General features: G+C 30.5%; 1 protein-coding gene across 6 annotated transcripts; it reads left to right on the forward strand.

Annotated features, from left to right (window-relative positions):
- Positions 1–11,123: 11,123 nt before the first annotated feature.
- Positions 11,124–15,263, forward strand: LOC107932814 (origin of replication complex subunit 2). Of its 6 annotated transcripts, none has more exons than XR_005921555.1 (7): positions 11,124–11,622; positions 12,397–12,478; positions 13,240–13,385; positions 13,463–13,594; positions 13,677–13,783; positions 14,081–14,128; positions 14,900–15,263. XR_005921555.1 is itself a non-coding variant. In XM_041106605.1 (4 exons), exons 1-3 carry the CDS (start codon positions 13,466–13,468, stop codon positions 14,082–14,084), a joined length of 240 nt encoding a protein of 79 aa, XP_040962539.1. In that variant the 5' UTR covers positions 13,334–13,465; the 3' UTR covers positions 14,085–14,128; positions 14,900–15,263. The 6 variants fall into 6 exon arrangements, 1 of the variants encoding a protein (XP_040962539.1); XR_005921556.1 differs by having other exon boundaries at positions 13,240–13,367; XR_005921554.1 differs by having other exon boundaries at positions 11,125–11,622; positions 13,240–13,327.
- Positions 15,264–18,638: the final 3,375 nt, after the last annotated feature.

An 18,638-nucleotide genomic window follows, 5' to 3' on the forward strand; every position in this document is an offset into this window, starting at 1 on the left:
AAATCTCATTTATTTTATTTTAAATTTTTTGACTTTACGTTATTTTCTCATATCTTTTACAAAAAAACATGTTCGATCCATGGAAAACCATCGGAGATTTTTTGTTTCATAAATAAAATATAATAAGTTTTTATTAATTTAAATAATATATTTTATAATAAAAGAAATAAATAAAATATTTTCTTTATAAAGTAAACATTTATAAATAAGGTTAAATATGGGAAATTATTAATTAATAATCATACAAAACATGGATTCTAATCATTCAGAAGATAATAAAGAGAAAATTATTTAGATAATGTTTAGAAGGTCACTTAGTAATTTAATTTAGGTATAAATGTTCATAATTATAAAGGGATAGACATTTTTGGATAGCCATTATAATTGGTGGATCGCATTGAATTCGGTGTAAATGGAACACTCAATTATACTTTTCAATTCTTAAGGGGTGAGAATTAGAGTAATTATACAAGTAATAAAACCCAATTTCAGTTTTAAAAAATTATTTTTACACAAGTTTAAATTATAAATTTTTGAGGACGGATTAACTTATACAGTGTCAAAACTAAAGTAATTTTACACACTTCTGTAATTATTTATATAATTAATATTTTAACGATTCAACTATTAAATTTATCAATATAATTGTACTTTATCTCTACCATATCAATATAAAATACTCTATATATTAATATATATTTAATAGTTGAATTTTTTCGCATAAAACAAATAATTAAAGTTTTAAATTTACATCAAATTTGACATGCATGATATACATGAATAGACCATGAAATATAATGGTTGGATCGTTAAAATATTAATCATATAAATAGTTACAGGTGTGTGCAAAACTACTTTATTTTTTATACTGTGTAAGTGGATCCCTCCCTAATTTTTTATATTATAAATATAAACACGTATGAGTGTTTAGGATGGTTGTAGCCAAAAAAATTTATATTATATATATTATAAAATAACTTATATGTATTTTATAAAATTATAATAAAGAGTCATATTATTTAAATCCTAATTTTTTTAAAGTTATAGCTAAAAGTTTATTGCAAAAACAGTTTACATGTTATAAAATTATTATAAAATATTTATTTTATAAAAAGTTAAGGCCAAGAAGTATTAATTAAATTTACATCAAATTTGACATGCATGATATACATGAATAGACCATGAAATATAATGGTTGGATCGTTAAAATATTAATCATATAAATAGTTACAGGTGTGCGCAAAACTACTTTATTTTTTATACTGTGTAAGTGGATCCCTCCCTAATTTTTTATATTATAAATATAAACACGTATGAGTGTTTAGGATGGTTGTAGCCAAAAAATTTTATATTATAAATCTTAAAAATATATATTATAAAATAACTTATATGTATTTTATAAAATTATAATAAAGAGTTATATTATTTAAATCCTAATTTTTTTAAAGTTATAGCTAAAAGTTTATTGCAAAAACAGTTTACATGTTATAAAATTATTATAATATATTTATTTTATAAAAAGTGAAGGCCAAGAAGTATTAATATAATTTATTTATGTATCCTTGCTATATCTTATAAAATTAATATGTTTATTCATAAAAGAAAGTGTTATATTTTTTTATGATAACTTATTTGTAAATTATATTATAAATCTTAAAAAATTATATTAGAAAACTGTTTTGAGTATTTTAAAAAAAGTTATAACAAAAAATTATATTATTTAAATCTTAAAAAAAGTCTAAAGTTATGATACAAAATCATTATAAAAAATAATTTATATATTATAAAAGTGTTATAATATATTTATTTATAAAAAGTTATGGTCAAATATGAACATAACTTATGTGTTCATACCATATATTATAAAATAATATACTTATTCATAAAAAATGTTATAATTTTTTAATCATAACTTATTTATAAAAATTGACTTTCTAATGAAAAAAATTATTATTTATAGGAAGTGTTATGAAAGGTTTTGACAATTTATGTTTTTTTATAAATGTTATATATTATAAGTTATATATTATTTTTTACTTGATTTACGTGTTATAAAAATAGATATAATTTAGCATATGTCTTTCTCCAAATTAAGCCTATATAAGTTTTTATAATTAAAGCTAAAGATTATTTAGACTATGAACCTAAACATTATAAGGTTGTTGCTAGTTATGCAAATAGAAAAGATTTTCTTGCACCATATTATGGGGGTATGATACCATTTGAGAGAATGATGTCAGATACGAACACCATAGACAACTCACAAACTCTTTAATTTGAGATATTCAAGGCATCAAAATACGCTTTAGAAGATATTTGTTGTTCTAAAAAATTTTTCTCTTATTAACAACATCACCTTAATATAGCATAAAAAAAAGATTGGATTGTACTAGTATGTTACATATTTCATGACTTCAATCATAGGTGAAATTCAGATGATCCATATTTCGTAAAGTACATGGAAGAAGGAGATCTTTATAATCTTAATGTTGCATGTTCAAATTTAAATAACGATGAACTCGATCAAGGACCAACAAATGATGATAAGGAGCATATGTTAAATATTAAAGGGGGAATAACCCAACAAAGATGTACTAGAATGATTAGACAAAATTACACATGATGTTTGTTTTTCTTGCTATTTTTATTAGTAATAATGTTGTCAACTAATATATTAGACTAACATAATACATATGATATCATTTGATTTTAATCTTTGCTACTTCTTCAAAAATTATTTTTATGATACTAATAATTTTTTATACTAATTAATATTGTGTGTCAACCAAACACATCTAGCAAATTACAATGCTTTACAAGTGAGTGTAATTACACTATCATTCAATTACTCAATATTGACCAAATAAACACATAGTTTTTAAATAAAAGAACTAAAATTAACATTTCTAGGGATTGAATCTATGTTTAATGAACCTAGAAACAATTTTTTACCACTACACCAATAATAATTCTTGAGTAAACTTTAAAAAATTACCTTTTTAACATAAAATGTTTTCTCTCACCAAATTTGTGTATATAGATAATATCACTGATTGCGTTAGTGTTATAAGTCAACTCCATATTTAATTTCTAATAAGTAGAATTTTGATATTGAATTTTCTTTTCATTGACTTGATAACTCTTTGTCGTGCTATAGAAAAATGACATTATCATGACAAATAATTGGAGTGCATTTAATATTATTAACATGGTGTATTTACTTATTTCAATTTTCTTTTACTCACAAGTTAAACTATTTTTATTTTAATTTCGTACATATGGCATGTGTTATTATTAGCTTCAAACCTTACGTTTCATTACTTATTGTATGCTAATTTTAAAGACACACTTATGTTCTAAATACATGATTTCCTCATACATATGCATGTGATAAAATTTATAGTTATACCTTAGTATCTTTAAAATGGATAGCTAATGTTTATTTTTTTATGTTCAAATTATTTCAAAAGTAAAATTTTCCAAACTAAAACTAATATATATTTTTAAAAACTATGTTTTTTTAAAATTAAAAATCTATGTATATTTTTTGTAATTTTAAAGACATTTTCAATTTTCAATTATATATTAAAAATGTTAACATAAAATATAATACATTTAAATTAATATACACGCAATTAAAAAACTAGTATCATATATATATACATATATATATAGTCACTACACCAAAACAAGCTTTTTGCGGTATTTTTAGTGGCGTTTGAACAAAAAACGTCACTAAAATCGAGCATTAGCGGCGCATTACATAAAACACCGCTAAAGATCGACAATTAGCGGCGCTTCCAGGAAAGCGCCGCTAATGCTCGATTTTTAGTGGCTTTTTTTGAAAAAACGCCACAAAAAACCTAAGCCCAACTACATCGTTTTCTACCTTTCAGATCTTTAGCGGCGTTTTTAAAAAAAGCGCCGCTAATGCTCATATCTTTAGCGACGTTTTTGAAAAAGCGCCGCTAATACTCAGATCTTTAGCGGCGTTTTTAAAAAAGCGCCGCTAATGCTCGGGGCTTTAGCGGCATTTTTAAAAAAGCGTCGCAAAAACATTTTATCTGTTATTTACTATTTAATTTATTTTTAATTGACTATTTGTTAAAAATGGATAAATTTGAAATAATGACATGTAAAAATAATTTGAAATAAAAAAACATAGAAAAATATTTGTTAAAAATGAAGAAATTAAAATACTATTATTTAAAATAATTTTAAATTTTTTTGTGTACATGATTGATTGATTTTTAATTTATATATTAAATAATTTCAAATATAATTGTAAAAGATACGATAGTATTAATTTTAAAATATTTAATTTAATTATCATTATAGTTTAAGGTTTAATATATATTGATACGGGGTTGCGCGCGGACCAAGATCGAGTTGCCAAGTCACGAGAAACTCCTACGAAAACCCTAAACAATTAGATCTGAAACGAAACAGAAAATTAAAAGATTAGATTTTTGAATTTTCAGATCTGAAATAAAATCCCCAAAACAGTAAAGAATCAAATAGAGAATAGAAATAAGTGTTAATAAGGAATCTTGAAACCCTAGAAGAGATTGCGATTCTGCCCAATTGAATACCCAGATAGTTTTCCCCAAATTTCGGCAATCTAATTTCTCCCAAAAAGAGTATGGATGAATCGGCAAGAACCCTAGAAATTGGGGATTTTTGGGCTAATTCCTTAAGATAGAAAAAGGCTGAAAACACAATAAGAACAGAAAATAAATTAGATAAAGATTCGGCACAAGCAGAAATAAAGAAAGAATTGACAGTAAGAAATTAAAAGATAAGTCCTAAGAAGCCTTGAAATCCCGAAAGATCTCACAACTCCCTTCAAACGGCTCTAATCTCCCCTCCAAAGAATATCAATGGCAAGAAGAAGGTTGAAGATGGCTCCCACAATCAAAAAGATTGTTAAAACAACTTCTAAAGAAAACTCAAGAGAGAAATCTAGGAGAAAACTCAAAGAAAATTCTGCTCTCAACAAATCTGAAATTTTAATAATAATGATAAGTGTTTAACAAGGTGGACAGCCATGCCTTTAAATAGGCCTTATAACTAGTCCTAATCTAATTAGAAAACTAAAAAAAAACTCCTAATTATTTTAATATGGAAATTCGGTCTAAGGTCATTTTATCTGGGACTCTTGGACTGAATATTGACATAAAAATTTAAACTAAGTAAATAAATAAATAAATAAATATAAATAAAAATAAAACTTTACAACTTGGGCCACTTTGACAATTTGGCTTGATTTTCAACTAAGTATGGATGGATTTCTTGATTGGGCTGGGAATTTGCTTATTGGGCCTCGCCTTCAAGAATTTGGGCTTTTGTGACTCGTATCATTCCCCCCTTCCTCAAAAAGATTCGTCCTCGAATCTGAAAAATCAAATGAACTCGACTTTCCTCTATCGAACGGGACTAATGGCAATTGAGTCCACTGAAAAGAATAGCCATGAGATAGTAAATAGCAACGGAAACAAGCTTGTAGTCCAATCATAAGCATAACAGAACAGGTATAACGCATGTGAATGGACAGATTCAGATTACCATGCAAACAATCTAATTTACTCACCACTGCCTCGTCAAATATTTGAAACAAAGATGGACATGTTTTAAGGCATTCAGTCGTCTCACATTGTTCCCACAAACCATGAATAAATTGCGAGTAATAAATCAAATGGTAAACATAATCGTCACAAGTAGGTATTTGAAAAGATTCACATGGTTCACAGAGTTGCATAATCATACCATGCATTAATCGACGGTCTATAGATTCACTCACACATGCATTATCAAAAACAAAAATCTTTTTATCAACCATCAAAACAGATAGATCACCAATAAATAAAATAGGACAGTCAAGCACGTTTCGATCTAAGTGTTCATCAACACGATCTTTATCACTATCCGAGGAGTGCAAAAGTGTTTCAAAGGTTTCAAGCATCTTACCTCGATAAGCAGAAGAATAAGGGTCGATTTTACCTTTTTCATTTAAAACAAACCTTCGCTCATCGGGGGCATAGTGTAGTCGAATCTCCGTTGTTGAGTTAACCTTTGTCAAATGGAACTCAAACTTCATGTACAACCACATAAACTGTTTAAGGCACGAATATAAATTGAAAACAAATTTGGAAAATTTCGTTACCTTATTCTCCAAAACAGATTTGGACAAATTCGAGGATTTTACACAAGGTAAATCAAGAGAATAACAAATCACGCTTCTTTTCGTAATGACTTTATCAACCACAATCGAAGAGTAACAATTAATCGGATCAAAATGAGGGGATCTTTTAATAACTAAGTCACCAAAAGTTTTATCAATAATTTTCAAATCTGCACTGGACTCGGTTTCTAAAATTTCCTTACCTCGCTTACCTTCGGGATCATGTAGTGTGATTTCATCTTTGCTTAAGTTGATCGTATGAAAGCGTCTTTCATTTGAGAGGTATTGAAGTTGAAAGTTATCTTTCGATCTTTCGGGAACCTGAAAAGTAGCAACACAAGAAAAATTCATATCTTGGTTAGTGGAAACATTCCTCACTACCCTTTCCACGTCTTTTTCTTTTGTTTCTTTTTCTAATTCATTTTCTCTTCTTTCTTCAATTTCTTTTTCACTCTCAATCTCTTTTTGCTCTTTTTCATTCTCTTTTTCTTTTTCCTCACTTGTTTTAACAGAATTTTTCAGTTTGATTTGGTCCTCATGGACTTGTTCCAGAGTGAGCGGCACTAAGGTGAGTTTCTTTCCTTGATGCTTGAAAGAATACCTATTGGTACGACCATCGTGAGTGACTTTTCGATCCAGTTGCCACGGTTCTCCTAGCAACAAATGGCAGGCTTGAATAGGCATTACGTCGCACACAACTTCGTCTTGATACTTACCGATAGAAAAAGCGATGCGCACTTGTTGAGTGACCCTAAATTGGCCTTCGTTGCTAAGCCCTTGTAGTTGATAAGGTTGTGGATGCTTGGTAGTGGTTAAGCAAAGCTTTTCCACCATCGTCGTGCTGGCTATGTTCGAGCAACTTTCACCATCAATAATAACTCTACAAAGCTTACCTTGTACGTGGCAGCGAGTATGAAAGAGATGTTCTCGTTGCTGCTCGCTCTTTGGTTTTGCCAAAGATGATTGTCCATGATCATGACAATCATCATCCATTCTAGGGACACGTTGAGGGTTGCACCTATTGGGCTGGTTATCCCTATCTTCCTTAATTGGATCTCGATATTGATGTTTTTGATTCACTCGTACCTCATTCAAAGTAGTATTCAATGCTTGAAGTGTAGCATTTATTTGTGTGATTGCAGCAGTATGTCTGTCTAACTGTTGTTGGACTTTCATAAGTGCATCATTATTATCACCTTTAGACATCTTCAAAACCTGTAAAAAATAAACACTCAACACTCAAAAATAAAAGTTAGCAAACCTCACCATTAATCACTCAAAAAGAAAAATCAAATTCTCAATGAGGTCGAATTCAATCTTGTGAGTTCTTTATCAGAGTTTATATCAACCAATTAGAGAGTGTGAACCAAACTACCAAAGAATCCTAATTTGCACTAGGATGCCAAAAACTGACGAGACACCAATTGATTCGTGTTGCACCAAGGAAGAATTGGGCGCACGTTTAAATCCTACTAACACAAAAAACAAGAAGGTGTTAGATATTGTAAAGGGAGAATAAAAAGCAAACAAATGAAAACCTACAGCTAAGAATCAATAAAAATTGTTGAAAACAGAAAACCCGAAAAACTGCGGAGTAACTTGACAACTTCGTTTGAGGTGTTCCCGATCTCAAAAAATCACAAAATTAAATCTGGAATGTCTTAAAATATTGAATTTTTGATCTGGAAAATTTGGGCACCAAATTCAACCCGCTGAATATTTTTTAATTTTTTATTGGATTTCGTCTTTTTTCAATTTTTTTGACTTTTTCGACTTATTTTTTTGGGGGAAATATTTTTGTATATTCAATAACAGTGCCAAAAATATGTATGTAAAATTTCAGATCAATCAGAAAACGTTTACCCACTCAAATGAATTTTTTTTTCGAAAATTTTTCTGGGTAAAACTACTGTTTGTAATTTAAAAAATAGAGATCAGTTTAGAAATCAACCAAGAACACCCAAAACGCCCAAAATCTGATACCAAATGATACGGGGTTGCGTGCGGACCAAGATCGAGTTGCCAAGTCACGAGAAACTCCTACGAAAACCCTAAACAATTAGATCTGAAACGAAACAGAAAATTAAAAGATTAGATTTTTGAATTTTCAGATCTGAAATAAAATCCCCAAAACAGTAAAGAATCAAATAGAGAATAGAAATAAGTGTTAATAAGGAATCTTGAAACCCTTGAAGAGATTGCGATTCTGCCCAATTGAACACCCAGATAGTTTTCCCCAAATTTCGGCAATCTAATTTCTCCCAAAAAGAGTATGGATGAATCGGCAAGAACCCTAGAAATTGGGGATTTTTGGGCTAATTCCTTAAGATAGAAAAAGGCTGAAAACACAATAAGAACAGGAAATAAATTAGATAAAGATTCGGCACAAGCAGAAATAAAGAAAGAATTGATAGTAAGAAATTAAAAGATAAGTCCTAAGAAGCCTTGAAATCCCGAAAGATCTCACAACTCCCTTCAAACGGCTCTAATCTCCCCTCCAAAGAATATCAATGGCAAGAAGAAGGTTGAAGATGGCTCCCACAATCAAAAAGATTGTTAAAACAACTTCTAAAGAAAACTCAAGAGAGAAATCTTGGAGAAAACTCAAAGAAAATTCTGCTCTCAACAAATCTGAAATTTTAATAATAATGATAAGTGTTTAACAAGGTGGACAGCCATGCCTTTAAATAGGCCTTATAACTAGTCCTAATCTAATTAGAAAACTAAAAAAAAAACTCCTAATTATTTTAATATGGAAATTCGGTCAAAGGTCATTTTATCTGGGACTCTTGGACTGAATATTGACATAAAAATTTAAACTAAGTAAATAAATAAATAAATAAATAAATAAAAATAAAACTTTACAACTTGGGCCACTTTGACAATTTGGCCTGATTTTCAACTAAGTATGGATGGATTTCTTGATTGGGCTGGGAATTTGCTTATTGGGCCTCGCCTTCAAGAATTTGGGCTTTTGTGACTCGTATCATATATGGTTTAGGGTAGATATATGGTTAATTTAGGATTTAGGGCTGGTTCAAGAGTTGCAATTTTAAGGTTTATAGATTATGGGATTAGGGATTATGGATTACGGACTTTGATTTAAGGGTTGTGATTTAAGGTTTATGGGTTAAGGGTTAGGGGTTAAGGGTTAGAGGTTAAGAGTTAAGGATTTAGGGTTTATAGATTCGATGTCAGGTTAGGGTTTAGGGTTTAGATTAATTAGTGCATTTTAATTTATATATTAAGTAATGTTTAAGGGTTAGGGGTTAGGGATTCAGGGTCGGGTTAGGGTTTATGATTTAGATTAATTAGTGTTTTTTATTTTTTATATTAAATAAGGTTTAGAGGTTAGTTGTTTGGGGTTTGGGGTTAAGAGTTAGTGATTTAGGGTTTAGAGATTCGGGGTCAAATTAGGGTTTAAGGTTTAGATTAATTAGTATTTTTTAATTTATATATTAAATAAGTTCTTATATAAATGTAAAAGAGAAATAATAAATTGTAAAAATTATTAGTTTAAAATTGATATGCAATATACAATAATTGAATATAAAAAATTGTAAAATATGCGAGCTTTGGCAACATTTATAGCCAAAACGCCGCTAATATGATTTAGAATTTTTCAAAACGGTGTCGTTTCATTACAAGAATTTAATTTATTAGTGGCGTTTCTTCTGTAAACACCGGAAAAGGTAACATTAGCGGTGTTTATGACTAAAAAATATTTAATTTAAACCATTTGATATATTTAAATACTAGATTTAAAAAAATTAATAAATAAAAAAATATAATAAATTGATACGGATAGGTAACTATCTATTTTGGATATATAGGACCAAATTATAACAAATAAAAATAAAATACAAAAACTAAAATCATTCCACATCGAACATCTAGCAAAATAATTATATTTTAGTTAGGAAGAAATATATCTAATAAAATGGAGATTAGATCTGATAACGTCTCAATCTTTAATAGAAATTTGATATTTGAGAGATTAATTGCTTACATTGGATAATTGTAACTTAATAATTAATTACAACTATTTAATCATTTTTTTCTTATTAAAATATACGATATTTATTTTGAGAGTACTTGATTTTTTTATAAAAATTCAATTTATAAAAAAAATAATAAATGTTTTATAAAATCACTTAACTAATAATTTTTAACAGACAAAATAAAAGATTTTTAGCATAGCAAAACAGTGTCGTTTTATTCTAAATGAAATAATTTTTTGCGGCGTTTTCAAGAAAAACGCCACAAAAAATAATTTTACTTTAAAAAATAGCGCATAGCAAAACATTTAGCAGCGTTTTATAAAAACGCCACAAAAAATAATTTTACTTTAAAAAATAGCCATTTTATATAGCAAAACATTTAGTGGCGTTTTTATAAAAAACGCCGCAAAAGGTAAGCAATAGTGGCGTTTTTATAAAAAACGCCACAAAAAATAATTTTACTTTAAAAAATAGTCATTTTATATAGCAAAACATTTAGCGGCGTTTTCATAAAAAACGCCGCAAAAGGTAAGCAATAGCGGTGTTTTTATAAAAAAATACCACAAAAATAATTTACTTTAAAAAATAGTCATTTTATATAGCAAAATATTTAGCGGCGTTTGCAAAAGGTAAGCAATAGCGGCGTTTTTATAAAAAACGCCACAAAAAATAATTTTACTTTAAAAAATAGTCATTTTATATAGCAAAACATTTAGCGGCGTTTTTATAAAAAATGCCACAAAAAATAATTTTACGTCATTTTATATAGCAAAACATTTAGCGGCGTTTTTATAAAAAACGCCACAAAAAATAATTTTACTTTAAAAAATAGTCTAGCAAAACATTTAGTGGCGTTTTTATAAAAAACGTTACAAAAAAATAATTTTATAAAAAAATAGGTCATTTCTATAAAATCCCCTCCCCCAAAATCCCCAACTTTCCCTCCTAAAATCCCTAATTTCCCCCCTTGAAACCCCCCAACTTTACAAACATACGTCCTTTAAAATTTTTAACTTCGAGCCCATTGCTATCTTTTCTTCCTCAACCCCAATTCAAACGCCCAAATTTGGAAAGCTATTTTTTCTTTCTCTGCAGAACTTAAAAAAAAAACCGATCTCGATTCATACACATATAACAATCACAGTCACAGTCCCGCTGGACTTTTAGCAAAATAAAAAAATCTCTCTTCCTCCATGAAGTAGCCAAGAGAAGTGCAAAAGCGGCTGTCTCATCTATTCTTCCATCTAAGTTATTTGGGAAGAAAGAAGATGAATCTGACTCAACTGTGGCAAATGAAAACGGTAAAGTGCCGGATGAATATGAGAGTGAAGGGTCTATTGAGGAACCTACCTTTATGGAGTCAGTTTCAGATTCGAATCCTGTTGATGAAAAGCAACCATTCTGATAGGAGGAAGTAGCTCCGTTGTTTTGAAGGATAAGGTAAGATCTTATATGTTCATTTACGGTCTAAATTTTATCAGCTTGTCTATCTGTAATTAGGGGATTAAAGAAAATTAGGTTCTAGAGTCACTCTTATTTCTAAATATTGATGGCAATACTGGTTGAATAATTGATGATAGAAAGATCAGAGAGAAGCAATTGAGACTTGTCATTCAAAATTATATGATGATATGAATGTAATGAATGATTATGAAGGATTTGCAGATCAATTTTCTTCCCAGCTAAGTGGAAATTTTAGCAGTAGAATGACTACGCCGCATACAAACAAGAAGAACTAGTTATATTCTTATGTTTTCCATGTGTTTGTTTTAATGCTTGTTTGGTATTTCATATATGTTAATTTGATGGTTAATATGTTAATCCCAATTTTAATCATTCATTTTGATAGAATTTAATATGTTAATTTGATGGTTAAGATATTCACAGTGACTTAACAGGACAAGGCTTTGATCTGCTTTTGTAATTCATCCAAAATTCTTTTTTTTAATGAGTATTTTTTCATCGAAATACTTGGAATTTTTTTACTAAATTGCTTGTGCTGAATGCTAATTTAACCATTTTGGCTGAGGTACTTTTTGAGTTTTGAGGATGACTGAATGTTTTTTTAAAGTAGTTTAAAAATAAATAGATAAGGCAAATGTATTTCTAAGTGATGGATATGATAGAGAGACTACTGTTATCTATTCTAAGTTGTTTAATTTATCTATTTCTAATTTGTTTAAGTTATCTATTTCTGCCTTCAACGTGGTACAGTGTTGAACAAATTAGTAGCAGAACCAAATGCATGAAGCTTTAAGCAAACGGACTATATCAATACACTGGTACTGATATCAAGGTAAATGGACTTCTTGGATCCTGTGTAGGCATTGTGTTTATCTAGCTCAACCATTTATATGCATGTGAATGGAATCTGAGCAAGCGGAGCTAACATGATTACCTCTCTAAGTTCTATTAGGTTCACCCTAACATTTTGTTCTTGTTGTCTTTTTTATATTGTAATTGTTATTTTTGTAGCTTTATTCCTTTAGGTATCTTATACCATATGTTGTGATTTCTAAGTTGAGGTAGTCAAATGTTCATTTATCAATTGTAATCACAATGTTCAGGTTTTGGTTTATTGATGAGGAATTTTATCTAGATGCTAATCTCAATTGTAAGAGTAGCTGTATGAGTATCAGCAAATTCTACTCTCCTACTGAAGTAGGAGTGACCCTTATTATTATTATTTTTAAAGATTACTCAACAATGAATCTTAATGGTTCAAGAGTTATTTGCTTTATTATCTTACGTTGTTTCTTCTCCTATACTGAACTAAGAACTCTTGAATTAGGAAGCGATTATCTGTGTATGTTTTACATTTCCTGTTAGCTCTAGATTTGAGTATTTTACTTTTACTAGGCTATGACAAGCAAGTTGACATAAAGATCCAAGCCAAAGTTACTATTTACTGTTTCTTCTCTCTGGTTCAGTGTCTACCTCTTCTGGCTCGAAGTTGGGGGCTACTATCCCTTCATCCTTAGCATGTGGTTCTTTTAGTGTTCTTTTTTTTTTGGTTGTTGTTGTTGGCCAAAAACACTTTCATTCATTTCATGACAGAAAATAACAGTCATCAAAATCAATCACAACCAAGATGTCCAAGCATTAGACAGAAACGAGAATAAGAGCTGCGAAACTGGAATTATACGTATAGCACTCCAATCACTTTTCTTGCAACATGATTACTCGTATAGCACTCCAATCATGTATAATGTCATTTTATTTTCATTTTCATTTTTTATTATCTTTGCAAATATTTTTTGTTTGAACGAATAATCTTCAGAAAATGGATTTTAACGCGGCGGAGGAAGAGGAATTTGGATTCTCAAGAAACTATTTCTTAGCAAAAGAAATGGGCAGTTCTGGGAAGAAATCTGCTCGTAAACTCAGTGATATCAACGTCGTTGACGAACAGGTATTTTGCCTCATTGAATCCCCATCTCGAAAAAAGCTTTTGTTTTTTTATTCTTTTAAATTTTATTGTTTTAAAATTGCAGGAACTTAGAGAAGCTTCAGCTAATATTGAACCAAAGCATCAAAATGACATTGCAGATTTAATAAATAGTTACAAAAGTTTATACCCAAAATGGTTTTTTGATCTCAGGTAATTTAAAACTCTTATTTACTTAATGGTGTAATTTTGAATTTCATTGGAAACTTTAATTTGTTAGAATTTGATCCCAAAAACTCCATGTTGCTAAAAGAGAATATATTTAAATACCTGGCTTCTTGCTTTTTTATAATTTTCAATTCGAATGGTTTTGCTTTTCCACCACCCCCTAAATAAAATTGCCGATTCTCTTGTAAATAATTTAGAGAAACAATTAAAAGAAAAAAAGTAAACCCATATTTGCATAGGATTTTGGACCTTCACCTCTTCTCTTCTTATCGTTATTTTCAGCTGAAAAAGGCTTTTACGTTAATCACCCTTGAAGTTACTTTTCTACAGGTAATAATAAATTTTCCTTTTTTTTCTGTCTGCTTATTGGGTTTCTTTTAATTCATTCCTTAGCTGGTTCATGTTGATTTTTTTTTTACGTATCTTCTTAGATTTTCTTCTGAATTTTGTTTGATCTAAGCTTATAATGGGGAGATACCCATATTCTATTTAATCTTAAATTTTATCATTTCACTTCCTATAGAAAAATTAATGCATGTTTTTGTCTTTCAATATAGGAAGCAGGTAAGCATGTGAGTTCAAACTATTTGGTAGATTTTTAATCAAATAGATTGAATTGCCAGGATTTATACTTTGCAATATTTATATATATAGTTTTTGTATTTGTTCAATGTTCTAACTGAAATTTATGCCAATGAAAAACTTCTATATCTTTGACCAAGTCAATTTCTTTATTTCTCTTTAGGATTTTAGTATGCTTAAACACTTTATTTTTTTATGCTATTGAAGCATTGGATCATCTTTGCATGCTGCAGGAACAGGCTGCTTTGCTAACATGTTGAAATGTTGATTTTTGATAATTCCTTACATATTAAATATTGAAGTGTTGATATTCAAGCTAGTAATTTAACAGTAAGGTTTATTAATGTTATCCAATTAATTAATTGGACTAACTTATCAGGTTTTGTAAATTAAGGGGATAAAATTCATAATTAGACCTTTACTTATTTATTTTTATTCCAAAGTGTTACCCTGTAAGTTAGTATTGGTTTAATTTTCCAGTACTTATTGTGTGTATGTTTTGCTTTTATTTATTTGCAGATGTGGTTTTGGTCTTCTAATGTATGAATCTGAAGTGCATTTCTATTCTTCTATTTGCAATTAAGATTTGAAACTGAAGACAAAGCAAGCAGACTTCTGAGTAATGTGTCATTTTTGTTGAAATCAGGGGGTTATTTTTTCGGTATTACTCCTGAAAAAGTGATTGCCAAAAACTATTGTTTCTGGATTTGTGTATTTTTCTTTTTTTTTTTGTTCTTGTGGTTACTGCTGCACCTGTTTCTGGGAGGTGATTGTGTAAACATTTTAGTGTGATTTAGTTATTGTAAGAATATATTTAACATTGTTAATTTTAATATTATTGTAAGAATATTTTGAATTATAATTCAGTTATCAATTTATATCATATATCTTTCATTGAATTTGAAGTATCATTTAAATTTGCCCTTTTTGTTTGGATTTTATGTTACAAGAAGGATTGTATATGGATGAAAATCGGATGTTACAAATTTGCCAAAATTAGTGGCGTTTTTCTATAAACGTCACTAAAGAATTGTACTTTTAGCGGCGTTTGTGATAAAAGCGCCGCTAAAGATCATGTTCTTTAGCTGCGTTTGTGGGAAAAGTGCCGCTAAAGGTCATGGTCTTCAGCGGCATTTGTGGGAGAAGCGCCGCTAAAGGTCATGGTCTTTAGCGGCGTTTATGGGAAAAGCGCTGTTAAAGGTCATGGTCTTCAGCTGCGTTTGTGGGAAAAGCGCCGCTAAAGGTCATGGTCTTTAGCGACGTTTAGTTATAAAAATGCCGCTAAAGTTAGCTACGCTGTCATTAGCGGCGTTTTTGGCTGCGCTTCTAAAAGCGCCGCAAAGACTTTTAGCCGCTAAAAGCCTGTTTTGTTGTAGTGAGTAAAGCAAGGATTTCTTTCATTTTGGAAATATTGAGTTTGGGAGCAAGTTAATATTTACAATATTTTTACAGTATTAAAATGTTGTATCTAAATAGTAAATAGTATATATTATATAATAATTTATATGGTATTTAGAAACATTATTTCATATTATTTGTAAAAAAGTGTAATCTTTTTTTAAAAAAAATTATGAATAAATTTAATATATTATAATTAACACATACAATTAATTCGTGTATTTCATGAGATGAAAACTATTATTTATTATATATAGAAACGGGATTTAAATAATTTTAACAGAAATAAAAAATTTGGGTAACATTAAAGGCAATTAAGGGGTACATTTTTCCCATAATAGGACCACAATTGAGCAAGAGCAAGTGGAGTGAGCATGAAGGCAATTTCCTTTTTAGTTTAAAGAACAGTAAACAATTGTAAAGTTCGAGTAATTTATATGATGAAAATCGATAACAACGAATGGGATTTTTCGGCATCAGATTCCAGTTTGGCTACGACAATGAACCAATGTGCCAATTGATAAGATTCTTCAACCGCCTTGATCTTGTTGTTGGGATTCTTCCTTTTATTTAGTAATATTATCAGTTTTATTATACATCATTTAAAGTTTAAATATATTATTGTTAAATAGTTTGTTATTTCTCTATGTATATATAGGTTGGTATTGTTTGACAAGTGGGACATGAATAAAAACCTTCTTCTCTAAATTACTTTCTGTTTCTCTCGTTCTATATGGTATCAATTGCCTATCTCAAACAAGGTTAGGTTTCCATTCCAATGGCTATTGACAATTCCCTTTCCAACCCTCTTGACCCCAACAATCCCCTCATCATAGTCACAATCTAGAACTTTATCAAACTCAACTCCACCAATTATCTTTCTTGGAAAACCCAAATTGAATCCATCCTCATAGGCTATGACCTCTTCAAATTCATTGATGCCACACATCCCTTTCCACTAAAAACTATCACTACCAATAACAAAACCTCCATCAATCCGGCATATCAAACATGGCTACGACAAGACAAACTCTTGTTTGGTGCATTAGTTGGCACCATCTCCCAAAACCTTGTACCTCTAGTCTTACGGTGCACAACCTCAGTTGAAACTTGGACGGTCCTCACCAAAACTTATGCTCATCCATCTCGTGTTCATATCAAACAAATCAAATATAAGCTCAAAAACATTTCCAAAGGCTCCCAAACTATCACCGACTATATGCAAGCTATTAAAATCAAAGACGATGAGATTGCTACTCTTGGTAAACCGTTAGATGCAGAGGATCTTATTGAAAAAGTCCTAGAAGGGCTTGATGACACCTTCCAACCAGTTATTGATGCTGTCAATAGCCGCGATACTGCCATCACCTTTGATGAGTTACATGAGAAACTGATCAATAGAGAGCTCGTCTTACACAACTCCCCCTCAAGTGTATCAGTCACCGCCTACTCAACTCACACTCAATGCCCCAATCAGCGGTTTCACCAATCTCCTACGCCATCTGCATCTCAACAGTACAATAGACCTATGCATCCGTTTTTGGGCAAATGTTAGTGGTGTCGAACTCAGGGGCATGTTGTCACTCAGTGCTCTTTCTTTCGCCAACAGTTCCTGAATGCAGCCGCACCTCCACGTTAGGTCAATTCATCTACATCTCGTATGCCTCCACCATGGCAACCTCAAGCTCATGTAGCTACCTCCAATTCCTCATCTTTTGATCCCTGGCTATTAGATAGTGGTGCTACACACCACATCACAACTGATCTCTGAAATTTGTTTGTTCACAATCCCTATACTGGCTCGGATAAAGTAATGATTGGTGATGGCAGTGGCGTTGCTATTACTCACTCTGGTTCTACCATTCTTCCCACTCCCTTTCACTCATTTACTCTATCTAATGTCCTCTGTGCTCCTAATATAAAATGCAATTTAATTTATGTGTCTTAATTTACAAATCGAACAATGCTTATATTGAATTCTTACCTTATTCTTTTCTTGTCAAGGATCTACGGACTGGGGCAGTTCTTTTCCAAGGTCAACCTAAACATGGTGTCTATGAGTGGCCCTGAAACTCCACCCCGTTACTTGCTTTCTCTACAATAAAGACAACATCTTCTGTCTAGGATCAACGACTTGGTCACCCATCTTTCTCGACATTCAAGTACATGATTTCCTCTTTTCATTTAGATGTTAACACATCTTCTCTGTCAGATACATATTGTAATGCCTGTCACTCTAATAAAAGTCACAAACTTTCTTTCTCCGCTTCCACCTTATCATCTTCATCCCTTCATGAAATAGTTTTTACTGATGTATGGACCTCTCCAATACACTTTGTCGATAAATTTAAATATTATATAATCTTTGTTGATCACTTCACCAAATACATATGGTTGTATCCTTTAAGGGCAAGTCCGAGGGTCGTGATACTTTCATCCATTTCAAAGCTGTTGTCGTAAAGTTCCTCAACACTAAAATTAAAACAATTTGTTCAGACAATGGTGGTGAATACCAAGCCTTATTGCCTTTTTCAACATCAATGGAATTTCTCATCTTACATCTCCTCCTTACACCCCTAAGCATAATGGCTGTGTTGAACGTCGATATCGACATATAGTAGAAATTGGTCTCTCCCTTTCTTCCCATGCCTCAATGCCGCTATCCTATTGGTCATATGTTGTTTCCACAACTGTTTATCTTATAAACTGTATGCCTACGCCCAGCCTTCACAATGACTCCTCATACTTCTAACTTTTTGGTACTCTTCCTAACTATAGCAAACTCCGAAGCTTTGGTTGCCTTTGTTATCCCTGGCTACGTCCCTATGCCTCCCAAAAACTTGAACCCAGGTTGACTCAT

This window comes from Gossypium hirsutum, chromosome D12, assembly GCF_007990345.1.
Source record: "Gossypium hirsutum isolate 1008001.06 chromosome D12, Gossypium_hirsutum_v2.1, whole genome shotgun sequence".
Lineage (NCBI taxonomy): Eukaryota > Viridiplantae > Streptophyta > Magnoliopsida > Malvales > Malvaceae > Gossypium > Gossypium hirsutum.